Consider the following 23,856-nt stretch of genomic DNA (forward strand, 5'->3'; position numbering starts at 1 on the left):
TTATTGACCAAAAAAGGAATGATGAGCAGCATAGATCCAAAGGATTTGGCAGCTCAAGACTGGATTACAGACTCTGATGCTCTCCCTCCAATCACATATCTAATCATTGTAAATTATTTAGTTTTTGGACTGAGTACACAGCTTTCGAGTTTAAAAGTTTGAAATTCCTAGAAGCTCATGAATAGTTTTGTGATGGTGCCAAATCTTCTAATTCGCAAGCTGGCAAACTGCGGGAGCACAGTCATAGTACTTAAAAAAAACGGAATTATTGTTTTCTTTGGTGTTATAATTAGATAAATAATAACATGCATCGAAAAGTTATGGAGCAACCAAAAGTTGTATGACTAAAAACTGAGTCAAACCTTGGCATCCTGTCGAATGATAATCAACACCTTCCCGTGTTTCACATGGATTTCCCTCTACATTTTCATCAAGTCCCTCCAAACAGACACATCATCACAGTAGACCGCAGGGTTGTTGCAAATAGTGCGTTAAAAAATAGCTAAGCAACTGAAGCATTTGCCCAGGAATCACATTTGTACTAAACTCTACTTACAGCTCGTAGTGATGGGACCAAGAGCCTGCCACTACACTCGCTTTGAGGGGGCGCCTTGCTGTGCTTTGAAAAGTTTCATGGTGGGCTCTTTGCATGGCCTTTGATTACTGCCAAGAAAAAAGGATGCTGTGAGAAATTTGCCTCGCTGTTTGTGGGGATTGTTAATGCATCCATTTCTGCCAAGGTTGTAAGATCCTTCCTGTCAGTGAACTGTAAATTGCTTCATAAAAGGTAGGGGTCAGAAGCAGACGAGGCTCCACTGGTCATATACTTCACTGCACACTGCCTCCATAGTATTTGTCTGCACTGATGCATGCACAGTTTGTGGAGGTGTTTTGCCTTTAAATTTATATATTCTGGCTCGGAAATTTTGCCTGTGAAAATGTCTGGATAAAGTCGTTTTTCAGACTCTACACTACTGCAATCATGCCGCATGATCCTGCAGCTCCTGGACAGTTTTAACCTTTTTTTTTTTTTTTTTTTTTTTTTTTTTACAAAAGAATGAAAATTTAGATAATTTTGGGGATTTTACTGTAAGGAGTTTTTACCCTTCAAGCCTTTGGATAGTTTCCCTATGGCATCACTTGATTAACATCTGAGAGTTGATGGTGGAGACGTGGTACCTGCCTGAGGCACGCCATGAGGCGTAACCCTTCACACCGCTAGTGCGGTGCGATTCCAATTTAACTTGGAAAGTAAAATTAGTAAGCTAAACTAACTAGCTCACACTTAGGGCGCTTTTACACCGGTCTTGTTCGGTGCAGACCTCCAAACTTTTCTGTTTGGCCAAAATAGCAGATGTGAAAGGCGCCTCGGACCACGGTACGGAACCAAGGACCAAACGTTTGTCTGATCAAACCTATTGTAAAATGGAAAGTAAAAATCCGCCACGGTATCTCATTGGGAAGGGAGGAGACAAAGTCACGACGTAAGTGATAACAACAATACAGCTAAAACCAAATGTAAGCTTTAAAACACTGCAAAAGCAAGAACCTTGATTTGGACCTTGTTGACTTTCAGGGAAAACGCTCTAAGAAAGTGGCCTTTGAAAGAGAAAGTTCATTAGTCTCGCTTGCAAATTTAAGCACTGAGTCCCAGTTGTCGTCAACTCCTGCTCCCTCTTTCATTGGTCCGGGTGTGTTGATGGCAATTTTCCAGACTGTGAAAGGCAAAGGCAACAAGTTGTCCTGTAGTCTCAGCAATCCGTAATCTTTGATTCGAATTATGACTGTATTAAAAAAAATGATTCGATGGTATGTACCATGTATCTGCTTAGGTGTCCTTTTATCATCCAAACTTAATATGGATTTTATTTACTTGAAACATCTTAAACACATTTTTACAAATATTTGTTGTCCATGGTTTATGTCTGAAAGCCAACCGATGTCTCTTCCATTTGTCTTTCTTAAGTTATCATCATATTTTAAATATACAAATAGTTTTCCTTTTAAATCCTCAGCTGTCACAGAATTAAGGCCCAGTAGATTGTTAGTTTTGACACTCGTGGAAATAGTGATAGAAAAATTGCAATAGGACAAACATTTATGCAGGAAAAAAAGCAATATGCATCAAGATGACATCTTAAATTGGGTGTTGCTGACTGCGGGAACAAACAAAACTGTTTGGTGTGTTATTTGTTTCTCGCCCTATAATTTGTCAGTGACCCGTGGGGTTAATGTCATTGAAATTTGATTCAGCAAATGGAGCTGGAGTAGAGTTTAGACTGACCTAACATTTTCATAGTTTTTCCTTCCTTTTTTTTTTTTCCTTATCCACCTTACCTCGGGCTCCTTTACCTTCTACCTTCACCAAGGTGTTCTTTGGCTGTCCAAATAACCAACAACAAGGCTTTAATGAGTCTAGCTCAATGCCAGTAGTGATCCTGGCTTTAGCCCCAAGAGTACATCCCTGTGCATTACTCCCAGTTTTCCCCTCAGCTATATGCGTTTAATGAGTCCGTGGACAAAAGGTTGCACATTTGCTGTGAATATATATTGATTTCCATTGATCTGATGGCTGTCAATTGACTAATCTGTTCTAAATGGCCAGTACCCTTTGGCATTTCAAATTATGAGCTGCTGAAAGAGTACGAGATTGATGAGCTGGTGAGGTTGCCTCCAGTGTTTTAGCAGGATTTTCCCACTGGACTGATTTTCTTTGTTGAATTTGGTGATGCACTTTTCTTCACAGTAAAAACTTGATGTGATTAGTTTGTTTCCTCACCTAAAATATAATTCCATCTGTTCAGCATGGATGAAAAAAAAACCCTGTTAAGTATATTGTTGTCCAACACAACAGACAGAAATTCTAGCTTTGTGCCTCCTGACAATATTAAATTTTATTTTAGACTTAAATCAAATAACGTCTGAGAGTCTTAACTGTTTTTTGGTGCTCTGTGGTCTTTTTGAATTGCAGTGGATTATATTGTGCCAGTGTTTCATAGTGATATTGGAAAGACTGCACTTTCAGAGTCTTTTAAATCCCTTTTCTGGCTCAAGCTTGTTGTCATTCTGCAGACAAAATTTGGGACCAATTGGATGTCTCCCTGATAAAATGAATATTTTATAATGGATAAAAAGCTGAACATCTAAAGTGCCCAAACTTCTGCACGGTACTGTTTAGGCATTGTTATACACATATGTTTGGTATGTGTTGGTTATAATAATTGACAAGGAATTGCGATAAAGAAATGCCAAGTTTGCAATTATATACATGGTGCAATCAAAAGGTTCAGAGACTGTTCCTGTTGTGGATGAACAGAGTGCATCATATTAATGTGCATGGAACAGAAATGGAAATGGAACTAACATTATCACATTTTTGTGTTAAACTTTTAGGGTACAGAAATAAGTCGTAGGAAGCTGAATTAGATGAGTCGGGCTGATGGGGAGCGACAATTGTCTTGCTGGTGCTTTCAGAACATACTGTGAGCAGGCATGTGAGAAAACTCAAGTCCCATCGGGCCAAAGTTCAGGTCATTTGTGGCAAATATTTTCTCAGACATTCAGAACATCACAGTTGAACTCGGTGTTGACAGTCTAACTCTGCATTATTCACAGTGCACAGCCCTGCAAATGTCAAAGAAAACACACCTGATGCTTCTTCTTACGTCTTAAATAGTGATAGTGAGAAACTACACTGCTTTTCTCCATCAGAGAGCACTTTTAAGGTTGTTTTCTTTTGGAAAGTCTCTTTCTTCTTATGAAGACAAATTTAAGGGATCCTTGTTTTTGTGTAAAAGAAAGGATATCGGCTAATAATATATTTTTTTTTATATATATATATCAGCATCTAAAATTTTTAATAACTAAATTCAAAGGTATAGTTGGATCTTTTGGGAAATATGCTGATTGATTTTCAGCTCTGTGGAAAGACTGATTCCACTGTCCAGTAAATACAAAACTATAGTTGGCATCTGGTTAGCTTAGCACAAGAACTGAGACCAAAAAAACGCTTTCCTGGTTGTTTCCAAAAATAACAAACTCTACCAGTACCTGTAAAACAAACTTGTTGACATATCCTGTCTTGTTTTTTTTTTTTTTTATTCTTGATCAAATCGTGTTATATGAAAAAAGAGTGTAAAAATGACATGTTGGGGGTTTTAAAGGGGTTAAATGCTGGATTGTTTTTCTACTTGTCTGCTCTTTATGATAGCTGTATCCCCCTGTTTCTGTTTTTTTGCTAAGCTGACCAGCTGTCAGCTATAAATTAATATTTATCCTACAGAAATGTATATTTGTGTTCCAACTATTTAGTTAGATAAGAAAATTGATACCACCGGCTGTGTGCTATGATTCTTGTTTAACTATTGAACTCCTTGAACCACTGTATCTGCCACATAAAATCTCTTATCAGCCTCTTAACTGTTGATTCCAAGTTTAATCACCTCCCAAGATTACAGTACACTCGATAACCTAATTATTGGTAAATGAAAAACTGCTTTCCAGATATAATTAGATGCATAATTGGACTCTGCAGTGCATCAGGGAAACTGGCAAATGCATGTGGTTCCTCTTTGGGCTGAAGTTACTACTTTTAATTGAATATATCATTATTCCTATTTAATGATCACCTACAAGATAAAAGTTTAAATGTGCAAAACATGAACTATGATATCTGATCTAATGGAGCTACCATACAAAGTAATGAAAGCAGATTGATTTGTATTTATTGGAAGGAGAGAAGGTAATTAATCTCATCTACACTTCAGAGTTGTCCAAAATGCAAAACAAGTATTTGAGTAAAACAAGTATTTTTGTTGGTTGTGGTATGGACAGATGATATTTATGCTGTTGGTGGTCGGTTTTAAGATGTACATTTTAAGAAAAGCTCACAGAAGCTGTTTTTATTAAAAAAAAAATTAGGTGGACGACATGTTAGGCGAGGAGAGCGACAACGAGAGTGAGGGCCGAGGGAAGGAGAAGCCAGGTACCGAGGAGATGGAGGAGGAAGGGGAGCAGCAGCAGCCCGGAGCTGGACAGACAGCGCGAGGGGGGCTCGGTCCACAGGCACACAGCGGGGAGGAGAGGCTGCAGACGCCATCCAGTGAGGCCGGTCTGTCTCACGGTGTCCCGAGGTGAGGCACACAACTTCCTCTCTCACCTCACTGAATGTTTTTGTGCCTCGACTGCGACAGCTCTTCTTCACTACAATGTGTTATAGGGTTCTCTGTCACTCGTTATCCCTAATATTTACTATTACATGTTTCCATTATCAGTTTCTGACTGTCACTGTGTTGGCACTCGCTGTTGATTCTTCTCATCTTACATAAACACCTCCGACTCAGAACGAATGTTCAACTGAAATTGCATTTTTCAACGATCGAAGTCCATTGAGCATCTTAGCAGAGTGTGCTGTATATTTTCTGGCCTCATGACTATTATCGTAACACACCACTTCATCAGCACTGCTATGCTGAAGCCAGACGGTCTGGGCCGTTGCCATAGAGATTTAATTCCAAACAGACAGCAGGCATTCGAAGAGTTCGGAACATATGAGAGTCTCTTATTGCTGAAGAACAGGCCGAGCTCTCAGACTGCCAGGACTCAGTCTCTCACGACAACATAATTTTTCCTGCCTACGGTACATTTTCAATGTTGAATATGTATTAATTAAACTAAATAATTTGCCAGTAAATCGTATGACAGTTTGCAGGGTATCTGCAGCTCTTGAAAAGTCAGTTATTTTCACATATGACAGTCTTATGTGTTTTAATTCCAAGTTTATATCAAAAATCTCCCCGAGTCAACAGCACCGACGTGGTAAATAGTACAAAATAGAACCAGAAGGTCTACATCTAGACAAGGAAAAAAATACAGTACAGCTCTTGTGTCTGACTGCATTTACATAACTCCCAAAACTACAGACATTCCTGAATGTCCGTATGAGCACAATGTGTATTTCTACATTATTTCATCATTTTTACAAAATCATTTCAAACTGCCATTGTTTTGGTCAGGGATGTGTTTTTTAAAAAAATCCTCCTCTGTCAGTGTTTGGACTTGGAGCACTATTTAATAGTTAGTTAATATATCACACTGACACCTGCGCTGACATATTAGTGCTCATTGTTAGATGCTGTCTGGATAAACACAATAATGCAGATGTGTTGCTCTCTAAAGAGAATTGGAATCAATTTTGAGTTCATCAAAAAGAAGTAAACCCCTTCTTACTTTTTAAGGTTTATTGGTAAATATATCGACCAGTGCGAACACTAGAGGAACTACTCTTTTAATACAAGGAGGCAAATTTAAATTTATTGAAGTAACATAAAACATGTGTCTCTTTCTTGTCAGTTTATTGTGGGCAAATACAAAATGAAAGTCAGATTTTGTCCAAACTTGCTGTGCTTTAAAAGACAAAAGTTTCACCCACTACATGTACTGTAATCAAAAGAGTATGATACACAAGACGTTATGGATGTCAGAGAAATCTGGTAGTCCTCACCAATGCTGTAGTTACCACGATTCTCACTATCAAATTTGATATAAAAATACACCAGTCAAATTGAAGTATAGATAGAAAAGCTACTGCACACAATCACAGGATTATATGTTGACAGACTAAATCATAAGTTTAATTTACTAATCTCCTCTAGAAGAACCATTGTTCCACCAGATAAACAGAGATTGCAAGTCATCACACTTCAGTCGGCTGAACAGAATTCACAGCCGCTTGTCTGAACTCTGCACCTCTTCCTCCAGACTTGAGTTTCCTCCGTGGAAGTCGGTGTTCAGCCAGTTTCAGGACAGTTTCCTCTACAGCTACATTCAGACCATCACGAACTTCTTTTTTTTTTTTTTTTTTTTTTCCCCTCTGGATGCTTTTGACTGTGGTTCAATATCCATGGCGACCCTAACATGTTGGTCCATCTGACACCTGGTCTGACACCATTGGTTGCTGATAATGAATCAGGCCTAAAATGCACCGAACACAGTGTTGTTTACTTGCTGTTGAGAAATATCTGGTCCACCTCCAGCCTGTGTAGCGGTGCAGAGGAGCAGCACATGATTAAACAGCCTGACAGACAAGGTGAAGGGCTGGGAAAAAATTCTGAAAGGACTCAAATTGGCAGGCAGGTCTTTGGGTCTTTCTATAGAAAGATAGCAATGATATCGTCCAATAATATCACCTTGTGCTTACCCTTGTGATGTCCTGACAACTCTCTTTGGTTGTAAAGACAGTTCAGCTCACAGGAATATGTTTCTGTGAGGTTAAAATCGCACTCAGCTGTGTTGAATTCTTGTTTGTGCACTCCTTTGCATTAACCTTGCCCCACTGGCATGTACTTCCCACTCCTTTTTTTTTTTCACTGTGATATGTCTGAAAGGGAAACGTAGGTATTTTTCAACCCTCCTATCACTTTCAGTGTAAGCGACTAATGGAAACATCAACTTTTGAAATCAGTCCAACATCGAGCGAGAGTGCTTCACCTCGGTGTGTAATACTTTCAGGCAGTTGCACCTCATCAGTGTATACTTTGACTAAAAGTGTTTTTTCCCCCGCTATTGACAGGCTCAGATTGTTAATACGATAGTCTAACAACATTATGCAATGGTTCCTTGAAATCCTGCAAGAGGTGAGTTGTTGCATGAAGACAATGGTGGAAACAGGACTGGGGGCTGGAGGGAGGAGTGCTGTTGTGTTGGGAGAACAGAGCATAGTTAAGTGTGATTTTAAAGTTGGTTTTTTTTGCGAATTTCCAGATTATGTCAATAGAATGTCATATATATATAAATAAATATTTATATACATAAATTGTAACTAGGTTTGGTACAAATTGATGCTAACAAAGAGGAAAATTGCAATAAGAAAGCATTTTTCATAAAGAAAGGGTGGAGAGTAAGGGTGGGCGATATGGTCCTTAAATAATATCACAATATAGCTGGGTGTTTTTGCGATAACGGTATTTTTGACGATAAAACAAAATACTGAAAAATAATTGTTTATTAATTTTGATAACTTACAATTTCAACAAAACAAATGTAATAGATTTATGACAGCATAAACGTAACAGTATAGATAGATAGATAGATAGATAGATAGATAGATAGATAGATAGATAGATAGATAGATAGATAGATAGATAGATAGATAGATAGATAGATAGATAGATAGATAGATAGATAGATAGATAGATAGATAGATAGATAGATAGATAGATAGATAGATAGATAGATAGATAGATAGATAGATAGATAGATAGATAGATAGATATTCTTTCGCTACAGCAGCATTTATAGATACAGGAAAATAAATAAAATAACAGTAAAAAATATTAAATATAAAAATGCACAGTATATACAATAAAATAGAATAAAATAAAATAGAATAATTAAATTAAAACTAACTAAACAATAGTGCAAAGGTTTTTTTTGTTTTTTATATTAAACAACCAAGAAAAACAGACAACAGACAACGGTGTTATTGTTGTGATGGATTTTGCCAGAGGTGAGTTATTGTACAGTCTTATTGCAGTGGGTAGGAATGATGTCCTGTATCTGTCCTTGTGACAGCGGAGCGGTATGCCTTCAAATATTCAGAAAAACTAAACAAAAATGATCTCTCAGTTCTTTAGTTTCTAAACAACAGTAACTCAAAGTGAGATTTAGATTCTGTAGCGTAGACAGTGCTGAGGGAGGGTGCAGCGGTGCAGTAGAGCTGCTGCTCTGCCAAGAACACGAGTTGCAAACGTAGGCCATACAGTCATTACGCCAACAGGTTGCAATAGTGCCTTTATCACGTTTAAAACTTTTTCTATCCTATGAAAAATGATACCAGTATTATCGTGAACGATATAATATGGCACACACCCAGTAGAGAGACCTACAGATAACAGAGCGAAGTTAATGGTATTAGCTAAAGTTACTGTATCAACAGAGAATTGAGCCAGACTTCTGAGCCTGTCAACCTTTAGCGAACATACGTTGAACGATTGCAATTGCCCCAAACTATTACATTGCAGTCCGTTTCCTCGCTGCCAGCTGAAGCGTTTCTCGCTCATTACAGCACAGATTTCAAACGTCATTGTCCCCATAATTCACTTATACCTGAACTGATGGAAAAATAGGGTGCATGTTAAAAACTACTTAAGTTTACTTTTAAGTTGGCTTTTGCCTCAGTTTTTGGTTTCAAACTTTAGATCTATTGCCAGGAAAAATAATTTAGTTTAAATTGTTAAATTAAAATCTGCTCCAACTAAAATAACTACAAAAGATAAAACATTTAAAAGCAGCGAAAACACAATACATTTTGTAGAATTATTCAGTCTACGTCACACAAAGAGGTTATCCAAAAGAAATACTAAAAAACTAGCTATTGTCAATATAAATAATTGTGCCACTTTTTTCTTTGATTAATTTTCACTTGTTTTGTCCATAAATCATCAGAAAATCTTCCAAAAATAGTACATGAAAATGACCTTGGAGATTTTTCCAACAGCCCAATGTAATGTGTTAAAATGTTTGGTTTAGTTTGGCTAACGAACCCAACTCGATTTATATCTACAAATATATATATTTGGATATATATCCAAATATACTGTATGTATTGTAAGGCTTTAAACACTTTATAAACGCAGTACTGAAGGGAAAACAAACCTCCAATATCCACCTCTGTCTGCCAGTCGGTGTTAATGTCGTTCTGCCGTCAGACAGAGAACTGAAATTGACTGTATTGTTGCACAGTAGGCCATTAGAGACACCTTAACATTTCTAGGAACAGTCATATGACTGCTTCTTGTTTTAAACTGGACTCTGTGGGACCTCCAGTCCCTCTGGGAGCTGCCTAATAGTTGCTATTCTGTCAGTCATCATCCTTGGCTTCACCACTTCCCCCATATTTGGTAGGAAATAGGCAGACATCTGTTGCTAAGATACTGTAGTGATGTCAATGCCTGTGTTTTGTTCTCACCATCATTCAGGATCTGCTCTTGTCTGTCTTTCTTCTTCCCAGCTAAAGTCAAATCAGCGCTGCTCTTATGACTGTCCCTTTCTGCCATAATCCATTCAACCACGACCACCAAAACACCACCGCCGCAACACTACATTTAGGCAACCAACTGCAGGCAAATAACAATGTCCTGCTTATTTTTTTATCTTGTTTTTTCCCACTTGAGATCTGTCCTACTGAGCAGGGAGGAATGTCCACCCACAGTGCCAGGATAAAGCAAGTAACAGTCTGGTTTTGTAGAAATGAAGCAGCACCATGTGTCCTGCCAACGTTGGCAACCACAGTTTTAGGATAATCAATAAAGAGTTTAGCTGAAGGTGATCCAAAGATCAATTGTTCTCTGCTGTAGTCATATTCACAGACAGTATTTAATCCTTTTAATGTTGTAATTGTAAATAATAGTTACTGTGTTAGTTAAATAGATGATGAGTGTATTTAATATTCACTAATGTAGGACTGCCTTGTAAAAATCTGCAGTGGGTTAATTCCACTTGTGCTTTTGGTTGTTTGCTGATTGAAAGTTCCATCAGCTCTCCTTTGTTTTGAAAAGCTCTCTGTGATCATGTCCATGGGGAAACTGCAAATGCACACGTACCAGTGGTCCAAAAAACACATGTAATTCAGGTGCTGATGTTGATCAGGCGACGTAATTTAACATACTTATTCACGAAAGTCAATGCTTCCCCCTGCTCTGTGCGCATCACCGTGCTGGGCCTCATTCACACGCCATGGGAGCAGTGTCAGAATGTTTTAATCACATTTTATGGAATATCGATAAACCTTAGTTGGCATTGTCAGAGACAAGAGGCCAGTCAGACACAAATCAGAGCCGGAGTAATGCTGTTTTAAACGCATCATTACAGTTGAGAACAAACACGGCACCATTTCTGCTGAATTCACCTTCAACCGATCCAGAAATTAGAAATGAAGGAATTTAGACTGCTGATTTAGTTTTTTTTTCTTTTCTCAACCCCAAACTCATTTAGCTTGCAGCTGATGCTAGCTGCATAACTAATATATTTTTTTTGTTCTGAGATTTGATGTTTCTGGGGGAGAAATGAACCTTGGGAGACACCAGACGACCTCAGTTTTTATTTTTACTGGTCTGTAAATTAAACTTTTTTATTAGAGAATGGAAACTTTTCGAACACAGTTTTTAATCTTTAAATGAGAGAGTTTAATCCAAGCTGTAGATCTGTTCAAGATCAGTCATTGTGTATAAGAAAGATTAATTAAGAAAACACACATTTTTGGATCCATGAATGCCTGAAATGGCACCAATCTTCCTCGCAAATGTATCAGTGCTAACATTTGCAAATTGGCTAACTTTTGCTTCCACTTTCCAAATGGCCCAAATTTAGGAGCTCAAACATGTTGACTGTTGATAGGTGGGTTAAATGGCTAATGGGTGATTGCTCAAACTGTGTGGATATTGTGTGATGACGCCAGTCACCACCAAGGATGCTGGCCTTTGCTTCTAGAAATATTGGCCTTCAGTTGGCTGGTCAGTCGGCTGCTGCCATGACAGATGAGGCTGAGTTTAGATGTGGTTTTCACAAATATCAGTATGCCCAACAACAGTTTTATTTTCTTTTGAAAAACACCAAAGTATAGAAATAGTTATATTTCTATTACATGTTATATTCCCTCACATAAACAATTAGAAGAATAAAAAAAACAATTTGAACTATTAAATGTTGAACAGCCTTTCAAAGATGTCTTGTAATGAAAGTATTTAATAGGATCAGCTTTGACGTGATGTTCAGTATTGATTTAGGATGTTGCTGCCACAAGACTTCTAAATGATCTGGATGTGGGGTTGTTTTATCTGCTGCTTGAGTGAGTCATAAAACCAGTAAATGCATGTGGGACTCAAGTTAGCGGCAGGACAGAGTCATTGGTGATGTCTTCTGATCATAAATGCTTCCATTACTATCTCCTCTGATTAACTGCAGAGCTACGGGAAAAGTTTACTGAACTCGTTCAAACTAAATCGGCCTTTGACCGGCTTAACCTCAACTGTAATGTCTTTCCGTCTTGGTATTGAGTTTCGTTAATGGAATTGTGTGGTTTTCATGACGCAGAAATGAGGGGGAAAAGACGTCCGGTAAGCTGGTGTTTCAGCCCTCTTGTGGTTGTATTTGTGGTCATTTGCTGCTCAGCGGGACTGACGTGAATGACTAAGACTAACAGATTTAACAGGAAGGTTGGAGGGTGGCCTTAAAAGGTGGATGAATTGTAACATCTCTCAGTAGCTAACAAACTCTCGTCCTGGTTCAGGCAGTGCTGTCACAGTTCCAGGACACTAGGATGATTCATGATTTGAATTTTACCGTACTGGTCCAAATATTGGTTACCTCTGATAATAAGACAAGCTCAGCATCTGTGTCAACTGTCAGTTTGACAGATTTTCTTTCCGCTTCATTAATAGCAGTAAGAATGCAGAAAACACTCAACTTGTTTTCTGCAGCAAAATTTTAGATAAAATTAGAATCACGATTTCCTCGCAATGACAGAGAAGGTTACACTGTATTTAAACAGCAGGCAGATCATTACAATGTCTAGTTTTCCTTGTAGCTGTGTGCAGTGCTGCAGATGCATGTAATCAGAACTCGGTAGGATACCTGCATATCAACTCGAGACAACAGAAGTTTTAAACAGAATGAATCACAGAACATAAAAATAATCAAGATTAGTCTCTTGTCGTCTGTATTTTCAGCTTTGAACCAGTATTTTTCTCAGCTTATTCTTTTTGTCTGTGTATCTCACTCAATCAAATCTTCGACATTAGATGGTATAACGCTGCGTTGTCATTGGTCGAGAAAGAGTGAGAGCACTTGTTTTGATCGAGCTGATGTCCCGGATGAAAAATGGCCCGAATCATTGTCATTTAAAAATGAGGTCATATGGAGGTGTGAATCAGGCTCGTGATGTTTTTTTTACGATTATTATATATGATTTCAGCCCTACCGTTCACATGTATTTATATCCTCTGTCACAGTAAAGCATGTTACAGTATGGTTCAGAAAGTCCTGCGGGTTAAACTGGGGTAATCAAACACTGTCAATGACTCACTATAAACAGACCCACCAGCCGAGCAACGTTAAGGCTTCAAACAACCCATATTGCGACACTCTCTGTAGAAGATTGTGTCCCGACGGTACTCTATCCAATCAAAAAGAATCCCTAATTGTCTCATCCTGAAATATAAGACGAAGCCCACTTTTTCAAACCTAATTTGTCTTCTATTTAGGTCACTGCAGTATTTTGTGGCACTCTTCTGGGTGTACACTTTTCACAGTGCTGCTTATTGTCCCTTTTTGGATGGAGAAGTGGCCCCTATTTGGCCCCATCCCAGACAATCCTGGCCCAAACACAGCTCATGATGTCTGAAAATATTTTCACTCAGGATGGGGACAAGTCACCGGTTAGGTTTTTAAGATTTATTTTTATTAGATTTGGCTCCGTCTCATCCCATTTATCTCTGTATAAGTTGTATAAAAAGTAGTTTTCTGTTATGACTGGACTCTGTTTATTAGGAAGATGTTGTGTGACTGCATACGATGTGTTGAGCTGTAGCCAAACAACAAACAGAAGCTTCCAGTTGAGGATTAGTGTGGCCGTTTTGGTGCCAAGTGATACACAGCTCAGGGATTTACTCCAAACTACTGCTACTATTTTACTACCATGATTAATATAGTTGAATGTCTCTTCCATTGCACATTTGTGGTCAACACATTCTGTTGACTGAGTGATTTTTGCCTGTTTTTTTCATCAGAACCAACATACCGACTAGATTTTTTCCTCTAGAAGAGAGACGGGGTGATTTTATTACTACCTGCCCTGGTCAGTAATTTGAATTCAATCCACAGCACGACAGCAATTTTTCACACCCGCCCCAGTAATAATTCCGCTGAAATTACCTTCTGTTTTTCAGCGAACTTACTGCTCTTCTTGTAATTTAAAATTCTGTCTTTATATTTTGAAGTTTTTTTTCCATGTGATTTCTTGTTCTTTCTCCTGCTTTTTATCAGCTTGGTGTGAAAACTAGCTCTCATGTGAAAATTGAAGAAGCTGGAACTGTTTCTTCCAGTCGGCTGGAAACAGATTTACACTGAAGCACATGTAACTCTCTAACGTATTGTTGAGATGTCTTTTTCTAGTTATAAATTCATGACTGTTTCAGTTCATACGGCTTATTGAAACATGTAATAACATTTTATTTTTAAGGGAATCATAGATATGAAAAAAAAAAAATCTTTTTTTAAATCTTAGATTTGTGTACAGTGTTTGTTGACGTACTTTTACATTGACAATGTGATGGGCTTTCAGTCATTTTATTTGCTCTCATCACATTTCCCAGTTTGATGCTCAAGAAAACCTGAACATCTCACAATTGTTGGTCTATTTTTCAGATTTTTAAGCAGATTTATGGCCATTTTATTTGCTTTGCAACATTTAAAATCCAGTCCCGAACTTCACGTTGAATCACAAAGGACCACAGACCACATTTTATCCCTTCCTCCTCCTGTGAAGTTGTTACTGTCCTTCATTACGGACCGGACAGACAGAGATTCTTCAGAAATCATTGGAGATGATTAGGTGCCACACACTTGTTGTTTTTTGAATAAAGTTAAGGTAGCTGACAATTGAAATGACATTCAAATCAAGTACTAATGGTGTATAGGAGTGTAGTCTGCCACAGTATTGACGACAACTTTGTGTTGGATGTCAGGTGTAAACTGACGTGTCTGCAAGGTATCTTTTTGAAAACTTAGAAAGTCTCCATTAATTAGTTTTTCAATCTTTCCTCGTTAACTCGTTCTCTATTGACTACTGAACTCATTACATCACACCGCTTTCTGGCAGGATTTTTTACAGCAATTAGACCCATCCACTGTGCAGACACATCTGCTGTTATCAGTTCTCCTCACTTTTGATTTCCTGTCTCTCGAGGTGATACGCACGCATTCAGATGCCATCTCGTCTTTCTTTTCTCTCCCTGCGTGTTTCTGGAGCACATTTATTTCCAAGTGAAAATGAAAGTGTGAATGTTGTCAGCTCGAGCGAGCATGTTATTATAACATCAGCCAGGACGGAGGTGATGGACGAGGCAAATGGGTTGTAAAGTTTTCCATTCAGGTTGTTAGACAGCAGGACAGTGTGAAATGCAAAATGTCCTTTGTGTTTTGGGACGCTCTTTGTTGGTCTTTTGAACCCTGGTTTGCCCCGGTGGTCGGATTAGATTGTGACTGTATATATGTGGACTTTATGGTGCAGTAAAACCTCTCTGTACTGTATTTACTCTCTGATGGAGCTCAAAGCCTCAGAGAGAGGATGGGAAACAAGAGAAGTGCAGTCCTTGTATCATGTGCACTGATAGTGGGATTTAAACTGTCTGAAACATTTCTTACTGTGAGTGTCTGACTGTGTTTCATTAGTATGCCAAGGAGCAGTTACTGTAGCTGTTCATATAAAACAAGATTATTTATTTAACTGCAAAAAAGACAGGTCATTATAAATCTGGGGTTTTTAACCTGGGAGGGTCGTGGCCCTCAGGGGTTCGTGGAAAAGGTGCTAAAATAAGTTCATAAAATGGACAAAGTTGAAATACACCACAATGCTCGTTAGCAACACATGCAACATCCTATAGTGACACCTGTTGAACCAGTAGATCATAAATTTACAGAAATACAGTATCTTGTACCACTTCACCTGTAGTCAGCTCGCTGTCCCCTTTTGATAACTAAACCACCCATAGGCTCGTTTTGCTAATATACGGCAATTGTTGTGAACGAGCTAACAGAATATTTAATTCAAAGGTTTAGTCCAACCTCTGTCCACCTTCTGTTCTGCTGCGCTGCAGGTCTGAGGCTCTGCTCCACCATCATGAAACACAGACACTCAGCAGAGCAGAGAAACGTTAATTTGTCTGTTTTTCAGTGACAGAAAAATGCATGAATGATTTTCACACAGAGCTGAAATGAAACGGGTGCACAGGAACTAAATGAGTGAATAGTAGTTACTGGACGTAACTGCAGCTTTATGAATACGTTCATAGTTGGTCTACTTCAAGACAATGGAAATACAAGCTCAGCCATGACTTTGACTGCTTACTTCGCTAATGATACGTCTTCTAGCATATAAAGCTTTTTTGTTAAAGCTTTTCTATAAAGCTATTTCTCGTCTCCAACAACCATATCTGTTCAGCAGAGCCTCGCCTCAGCAGCAGAGGAACCACAAAGGTAGGAGGTGATCGTACTCCAAACTCACTGTTAGAAATCTTTTACGTTAACACTTTAATTTTGAATAAGAAGTGAGAGAGAAAAGACACCTGTATCCGCCAAACAAAGGCTGCTGAAACGTCTGTTCTGGTGGAAACTATCAAAACGAGATAATGGAGGAGGACAGCGCTCCTCCACAGAGAGGAGGTCCTCAGCTGAGTCTGAGCGTCGGCCTTTTCAAATCCCCTGAAGAGAATCCAGTGATTAAATGGTGCCCTGTCATTAATCAAAGGAAAGATGTGCAGCGGGGCAGCAGAGCATGAAGTCCTGTCTTCCTTTTGACTGCGCCCACTGTGCGATATCAAAGAGGTGCCACCGTCTGAGAGCCGATTAGACATGAATGAAACACAGCGCGGCAAATCTGCTCGGACCCACCAAGAAGTTCAGGCTCATTTTTCCTCTCACACTGTGACTTTCCCGCCTCCCTGCCCTGTCACTCATCGACCATTTTTCATTGTATAACCCCTTTGAATTGACTTTTGACTGCAGTGATTGATAAAAGCTGATGATTCACTACTTTTCTCCATTTTAAAAGATTAACTGTTCCACTTGCCACGTGTCATCGCATTTCTTTTTGCCGTCTTCCTCGTGCAAAGTTGAAAGTTTTGGGGTAAAACTGGCAGGACTATATGGGAGTAGTCTCTGTGAGAGCGAAGCTCTGAATCACCAGATGTTGACAAGAGCTTATTATATTGGATTAGTCCGTCTTTAGATCATTAACAGCACAGTGACGGACCTTTAGGCTGTTCGACAAGCCTTTTTCTTTTTTTTGAAGGCGACTCTTAATGAAGCAAGCTTTCCTCTCTCTACTACAAGCAGGATGGCTCTGTGCAATTTGCTGCTTGTTGCAATGTCTCTCTCATTCTTTATCTCTTGCTGCTGTAAAGCCCATATTCCCATTAGGGATTAATAACGTTAATTTGGCCTGAATTATTCTCTCATATTCGTCTGTATTAAATTGGCCCATCATGAAAAGTTTTAGAATGTGCTGAACACAACAATCCCCTGTTATGTTTGTTTTATAAGCTGCGGTTATGAGAACTGGGGAATGCGATGTCAGAAATCTCTTGAGTTTTTCAGCTCTTTTTCACAACAAATATACCGTTTTGCCTACAGAAAGAGTTTAATGATCTGGAAAAACATCAAATTGTATTGTTGATCAATATTGCATTTTCTATTTATATCTCTTGTATAAATAAAAAATTCCAACTCTCGTACTTTGAGTGAGCTAACGATGAACTCAATAAATTCATACCAAAATTAATCAGCGGTGTGATCCCAAGTTTGACCTGTGATACTGTTGACAGTCACACACCAGGAATTAAACCTGCAGTGCAGAACGTTTTTGTCTCCAGCCTTCCAATTACAAAAACACAGTTGACACGTGCATGTGTCATAAGCCCACTCTGACACTAGTGTGGCAGCAGTAAAATGGTGGCAATACAACATGAAATGACTTTTCATGATCAGAATTTGATCAATTCAGTCCAATAATATTTGGAAATGTAGAATAGCAGCACAATTAGTTTAACCCGTCTCACCAGACACCAGGTTTAAATACTACGTCTACTGTAAAATACAGAGATTTATGTGGCTATCATAAGTTTTATCAGCATTATGTGAACACGTTTGGCCTGAATGTGATGCAATTACTTTACATAATAAGGTTGTCATTTTGTCAAAATATCAAGTTCAAAATACTTTAAACGCAGCCCACATAATATGAAGTACATTTTGAAATTAGCATTGCAAGATTTGCATTTGTATGTAAGAGTATTTCACAATGTCAACGAATGGCTTAGATAAGAAAATACACACACTTCCCAAACTTAATTTTCAGATGCTTTATTTTGCGCGTGGTAGTTTTCTATTGTTTCACAAGATATAACATCAGTGGCATAGTCAACATCATTCAGTATTTTGTTTGAAAATGGCACCATAAGCGATGACTCAGTGGTGAATGAAGAATTTAAACACCAAGTTGACACGGCTAACAACTGCCCGGCTTCCTTATGCCCGGCTTCCTCTTTCTTCTCTTGGTGGGTTGTAATTGAATGCCTATTTCTCAAAACCCACCAATGTTAATATTTCATTCTCATAAAGGTTTTTCCTTTGTAAAAAATAAATAGCTAAGAAAATACGTTTTTGCCGAGACCACGGTTCTGAAGGAGCGGGCGGTGTTTCAGCCACTCATGTAAATGTCTTTCTGGGTGCTTTCATCAGCTTGTACCTCTGCAAGAAGAGGTGGAAGCTTTTCTCAAATAACATGTTGTTTGTGAGTAACGTGCACCCTGGGAAATGTTTCACATAATGGTGCATGTCCACCTTCTTCTCAGTGAATGATTTTGGTGCCAATAAACCTGAGGCACATTTTAGAAATAGGTTTAACCGAATGGGCCGCTGTAGTTAAACTAAGGGGAATAAAGCACAGTATGGGATGTATTCTGCCTCAGGGAGCTTAAACTGATTATTAGCAGTATATTACTGTATGTAATGTTTGTGCTAACTTAGCAGTATTAATGATACAGTAGGTTTAGATGAATTACTAAAGTATTTGCACTTTTTTTTTTCCGACATAAAGGCTTGCGTTATGCATTCCTAAGTAGTCATTGCTGGGCAGTCAATTTCTTCAGGGCACTGTGCTATTTTTTCCATTCAAATACCCTTAGACACACTAACCTGTTTGGAACTGGTGGCAATTTTTTTCTATTTTTATTTCATGACTTGCATGTGGATCCTTTCTAATCTCTTGCTGTTGAAAGGTTACATTCAGGTGTCATCACATTTCCCCACGAGCTTGTGTATTGCAGTGCTTTCTTAAGTAATATTGTGTCAAGATTTAAACTTGGGCCTCATCATTCAATTCAATTCATTTTCCATTCAATTTGATTCATGTAAAACGGCACGAGTCATTGTAGGGTACCTAATGTAGAAAGGTCCTTACGACAGAACTTTACAACATTATAAGAAACTCAACAATTCCCTCATGAGCCACCATTAGTGGAAAGGAAAAACTTTCTTTTAAGAGGAAGTAAACTACAGAAGCAGGCTCAGAGGTAGGCGGCGTCTGCTTGGACATTTTATCTTATTTGATCAACATTGCCAAAAAAGTCTTACAAAGATCAAAATGTTTCCAGATGTTCTTTTTTCTCTTTGCTTGTTTACGGCATGTTCACATTATAGCAGAAAAACAAGTGTCTTTCCCCGCCTGTTAACGCCACCATTCTAACTGCAATGCTAACGCTGCCACCAGTAGACTCAAACAGTGCTTTTGTAATCATGAAACTCCATGCTGGTATTTAGCTAAGGCCTCAGTGTGAGACCAATTTTGTTTTACAAAGTTATGGAATTTTTTAAGTTCAAGCATTAGTCAACACCAATTGGCTTTGGCAACAAAGGTCCATGATCCAAGTTTAAATTTTTTTTAATTACGACACCGCAGAGCCATTGGAACACGGCACGTACACAATAATGGATATGGCACACTTGAAACCTTTTTTTTTTTTCATTGCAATGTAGTTATAGAAACTCTTCAATTTCATTCAAAAGGCCAGTTGTAGTATGATTTTTTTTGTGTGTGTGTATTGTGTGTGGTAGTGAGCAGTCACTGATGATTGTCACTAGTGTATGTCTGGATTGTGCAAGCAGGATGCTGTTTAACCCTTTTTTGCTGTGTCAGTCAGCACCAACCCACTTGTAGCAAACACTATATCCATATTTACAGCCACATTACATCAGAAAATCATAGATGTATAATGGCCAAGTGTGAATTTTAGCAAAAACTTGAATAAATGTAGTCATATTTTAATACTGGTTAATGCATCCATAAACTTTCTGCCACTTATCTAGATCCTGGTCATGTTAATTGATGAATGATATTTCTAGGATTTGTTATTTTACACAGCTGGAAAGCACTGTCAAAAATGTCATAATTTTTTAAATATGGATATTTTCAAATCATTTTAGGCCTCGTTGTCCCTGCTTGCACTCTTTGACCGTTATGACTGTAAAACAAAGTATGAAATAGAAAACTATCCTGTATTAAAAAGCACTTAAAGAGTCGCAAATTTAATATGATGAATCCTGCTGCACCGTAGGTAAATACCTCTGTCATTATCCAACTCTTATATATCACCGCATAGACTCAATAGTCCTGTAAGCCTCAAAGTTTTATAAGAGTCCGTATCTCTTTGCAACTGGTGTAAAACAGAAGGTCGGGATATATTATAGGCTGAGTAATGCAGCACACCTTGATTAATGGGGTCCATGGTGTGAGAGTAATTTTTCTGTTCTGTATCTAACTAGAATAACCATTCTCTCCCACCAGTTCTGATTCCCATGATTCATTTGTCATCTCTTCCCATGCTGGCATCATTACTAAATTTCTTGGGAAAGGTTTATTTCCAGCAGCAGCGAGTGCAGCCTGTTGTTCTTGGCACCCTAGATTCATTCGAGTAACTTTGGGCAGTTTGTCAGGAGCATCAAGAAAATTTCATTGACTCCTGCACAAATTGCTTCTTTCTCTTGCACTACATGTAAGTCACTGTTGCCCTCTGAAAGAAGCACTTGCTGGTAGATAAATCTAGGAATGCAACAATCCTACATTTGCAGTCCCAAAACCAATCCCTGGGCTTTGTGCATGGCTCTACAGAGTCGTTATTTCACTCGCATATGCCCCTAAAAATGGATCGGTGCAAACTGGAAAAATGGACTGATGTGCAAATGCCAATAGAGGTTGGCTCCAAAAAGCCTCCGGCTCCATAGACTCCCATTCAACTAGTCTCATAAAATTCTCAGTCAATTATATTTCTCTGAGTTATTTCCGTGTTGTTTGCTAAAGTCGCTCCTTCTTACTAGTTTTCTGCCCGTCCATCTGATAATAATCCCCTCATTAATAATTAAAAAAAAAATAAGAATCAAAAAACTTGACTGGCCTGTGGTGCAGTTAAGTTACCTCTATCAGTGGGTGGGACACACACACGCATATACACGCTGAGTGAGAAAAAAAAACCCTGTAGAATAACCAGTGCATCTGTTAAAATATATCTTATATATTTAAAAAAAAAAAAAAAAAAAACTTTCAACGTTTCAAAACGTCTTTTAAGTGCTTTAATGATTTTTTTTTTTTTAAAGTTAAAAAAAAAACATTTTTGCAATAACTTATTTAAAAAGCTGTATTTCAACATGTCAGTGTTGTAAAAGATGAGTCAATATTTTAAGGTCCATGTGTAGTCCAAGGCTCTCCCACTTACATAGTCCTCTACTGGTGTGCACATTATAATTGCCCTTAAGGAGAAGTACAAACACTCACATGAACGCACAGTGTAAATATGTAAATATACAAAAATGCTTTCAGATGTAGCCCATTACAGTACAAGCCCCATTCATTCTGGAGACATCACTTGACATCCCTGTTTTGTTCTTTGATAAAGTGAACGTTCCTCCAGGGGGAAATGTTTTACCTGTACGTTCCTTGACAGTTTACCATATTCAGACTGCACGCTTCCAGCGTGGTGAAACTTCAGACCCGACCTCATGAAACTATTCTGGCTGATTGCACCATTGTCTCGTCTGGTCAGTGCAATTAAGGGACCCACAAAAGTCCATGAGTTTTTCAACAGATGATGCACCAAGTAATCTTTGAAAAAAGTTCAACTGCAGTGCCAGAAATCATCCAAAGTGACGTCAGTAAACTGGATGCAGCATGATCATGTCTGCCAACCCAGCCAGCCTGTGATGCTTTATGCAAAAGAACCACAGGGAGAAGAGAGGCAAAAGATCCAACAGTCTAACTGGACAGCGCGCTCTCTTGTTTTCAGTTTTGGAGACAGTTTTGTTTCCCTCCGGGAATAGTGGATTTCTGTGTAAATGAGACTGATGTCTATCAGCGGATCCGAAGAAATGTGACACAGAAGATTGGTAAACTGTAATCTAGGCCAAAAGGAGGGACATTTTTACATACAAATCTTGACTTGTGCAGCTTTACTGAGTAATGTTTTGCTTGTAATTGCCACAAATGTTGGAGTTTGTCATCATATAACCCCTTTTCTCTGATAACATCAGCAGCCATGCTTGAAAGGTTAACGTGGCGGACGGGTAACAAAGATACTTAAAGTTTAAAGAGTGTGATGTCCACACGAGCCCGGGGAAGATATAAAATGGGCAGTGGTTTGCGGCCCACTGTTAATGGCATCGCTTTTTTTAAATGGCAAAAATGTTTGGCAAAATTAGAGCTACACTTGGCTACATGGACCAAGCCAGTTAGGGAGCTATGTAGCTCGGTGGTCATTAGCAGCTGATATTTTGTAGCTTGGTTCGTTAACAGTAGTGTTTTATTTGCACAATGAGTCAACACACTCTCTGAAAGCAGGTTTATTGATGAAAAGCAGGAGTAGGTGTCTAGCGTCATGTTTCCAAGTTGTTAGTTTGCTCTGTTGGACTATTGAAGTCGGCGCCAGCAGCCAGACACAGAAGTGAGTAATGCTACGTCTACATTTGAAAGTATGAGGAAGGACGGTCGTTGATGAGGACAGTTCTGGTTAGCAGCTGGACACAGAAACAATATTTGAAAGAAACAATTCATTATGCATTTAGGCTGAAGAGACAAATTTACCAGGGGGGTATATTTCAAATGATCATATAATATCAGATTATCCAACAATCATTTAGGTAATTTTTTTAGCATAACACTAACAATTCTTTGGTTGTAACCGCCTCCGTGTGAAGCGTTGGTACTTTTTTTGTTGATGTGATAAGCTGAATATCTTTAGGTTGTGTTGGATTGTTTTTAGAAGTGTAGTCTTGTACACTGAACAATTAATCAAGAATTTGGTCTCCAGATGAATCAATAAAGAAAATCATTGTTAGTGTTAACGCTACTGGATGTTACGAATGAATCACCCTTTCATTTGATGCGCTGGTGAAGCGTATACTGTACATATACCACATTATAATGTGGCAAAGGAACTCGGATTAGTTTTTGTCACTCATGCAGAGACTGCTGATATATATTCATTAGGAGTAATAATGGTGTAATGAGCTGTGGTAAAATGGTAACTTCAAAGCCTTTTTCAAACTATATTAATGACACAGAGCTATTAAAGTAGTACCATCAGTCCTACAGGACAGTTTTGTTCTTCAGTGCTTCTGTTGGGTTTCTATTGATTTATGCAAAGTGGGACTAAATGTTAATCAGGACATTTAAAAAGAACCTGTAGGCTATATTTGAGGAAACGTGTCTTTGCAGCTCACAGAGCTGAAAATGAGTGCTTTTAAAATTATGTAACTTTTACCTGCTCAGAAATCAGTACACTGTGGAAACCTGCAGTTCTGAAACCCGCTGAGTATCTGGGCAGCATCTGTCTGTCAGAGATGGCTTGTTTGTTTGCAGTGAACTCTGACCACCCACCACAACCCACATTTCCCTAATTAAATAATAGATGCTTTCACACTGCACAAGTTCCTCCTGTGTCAACTTTTTCTTCCATAAACAGCTTGTGTGCAGCTCCACTAAATTACCATACTCGACATCATATCACCTCATCAAATTGCAATGGAGCTGCCCCC

The 23,856-nt window shown here is 38.5% G+C and overlaps 1 protein-coding gene across 1 annotated transcript in view; it reads left to right on the forward strand.

Moving 5' to 3' along the window:
- Nucleotides 1–23,856, forward strand: part of ctdp1 (CTD (carboxy-terminal domain, RNA polymerase II, polypeptide A) phosphatase, subunit 1) — a 76,785-nt gene that overhangs the window by 33,453 nt on the left and 19,476 nt on the right. Inside the window, exon 12 of the mRNA XM_069703387.1 lies at nt 4,921–5,132. Within this exon, the coding sequence (XP_069559488.1) occupies nt 4,921–5,132 (212 nt within the window). The remainder of the gene's footprint in view (nt 1–4,920; nt 5,133–23,856) is intronic.

Source organism: Brachyistius frenatus, unplaced genomic scaffold, assembly GCF_029030835.1.
Source record: "Brachyistius frenatus isolate BFR_SWC_R1_liver_20210118 unplaced genomic scaffold, ASM2903083v1 Contig_46, whole genome shotgun sequence".
In the NCBI taxonomy this organism is placed as follows: Eukaryota; Metazoa; Chordata; class Actinopteri; family Embiotocidae; genus Brachyistius; species Brachyistius frenatus.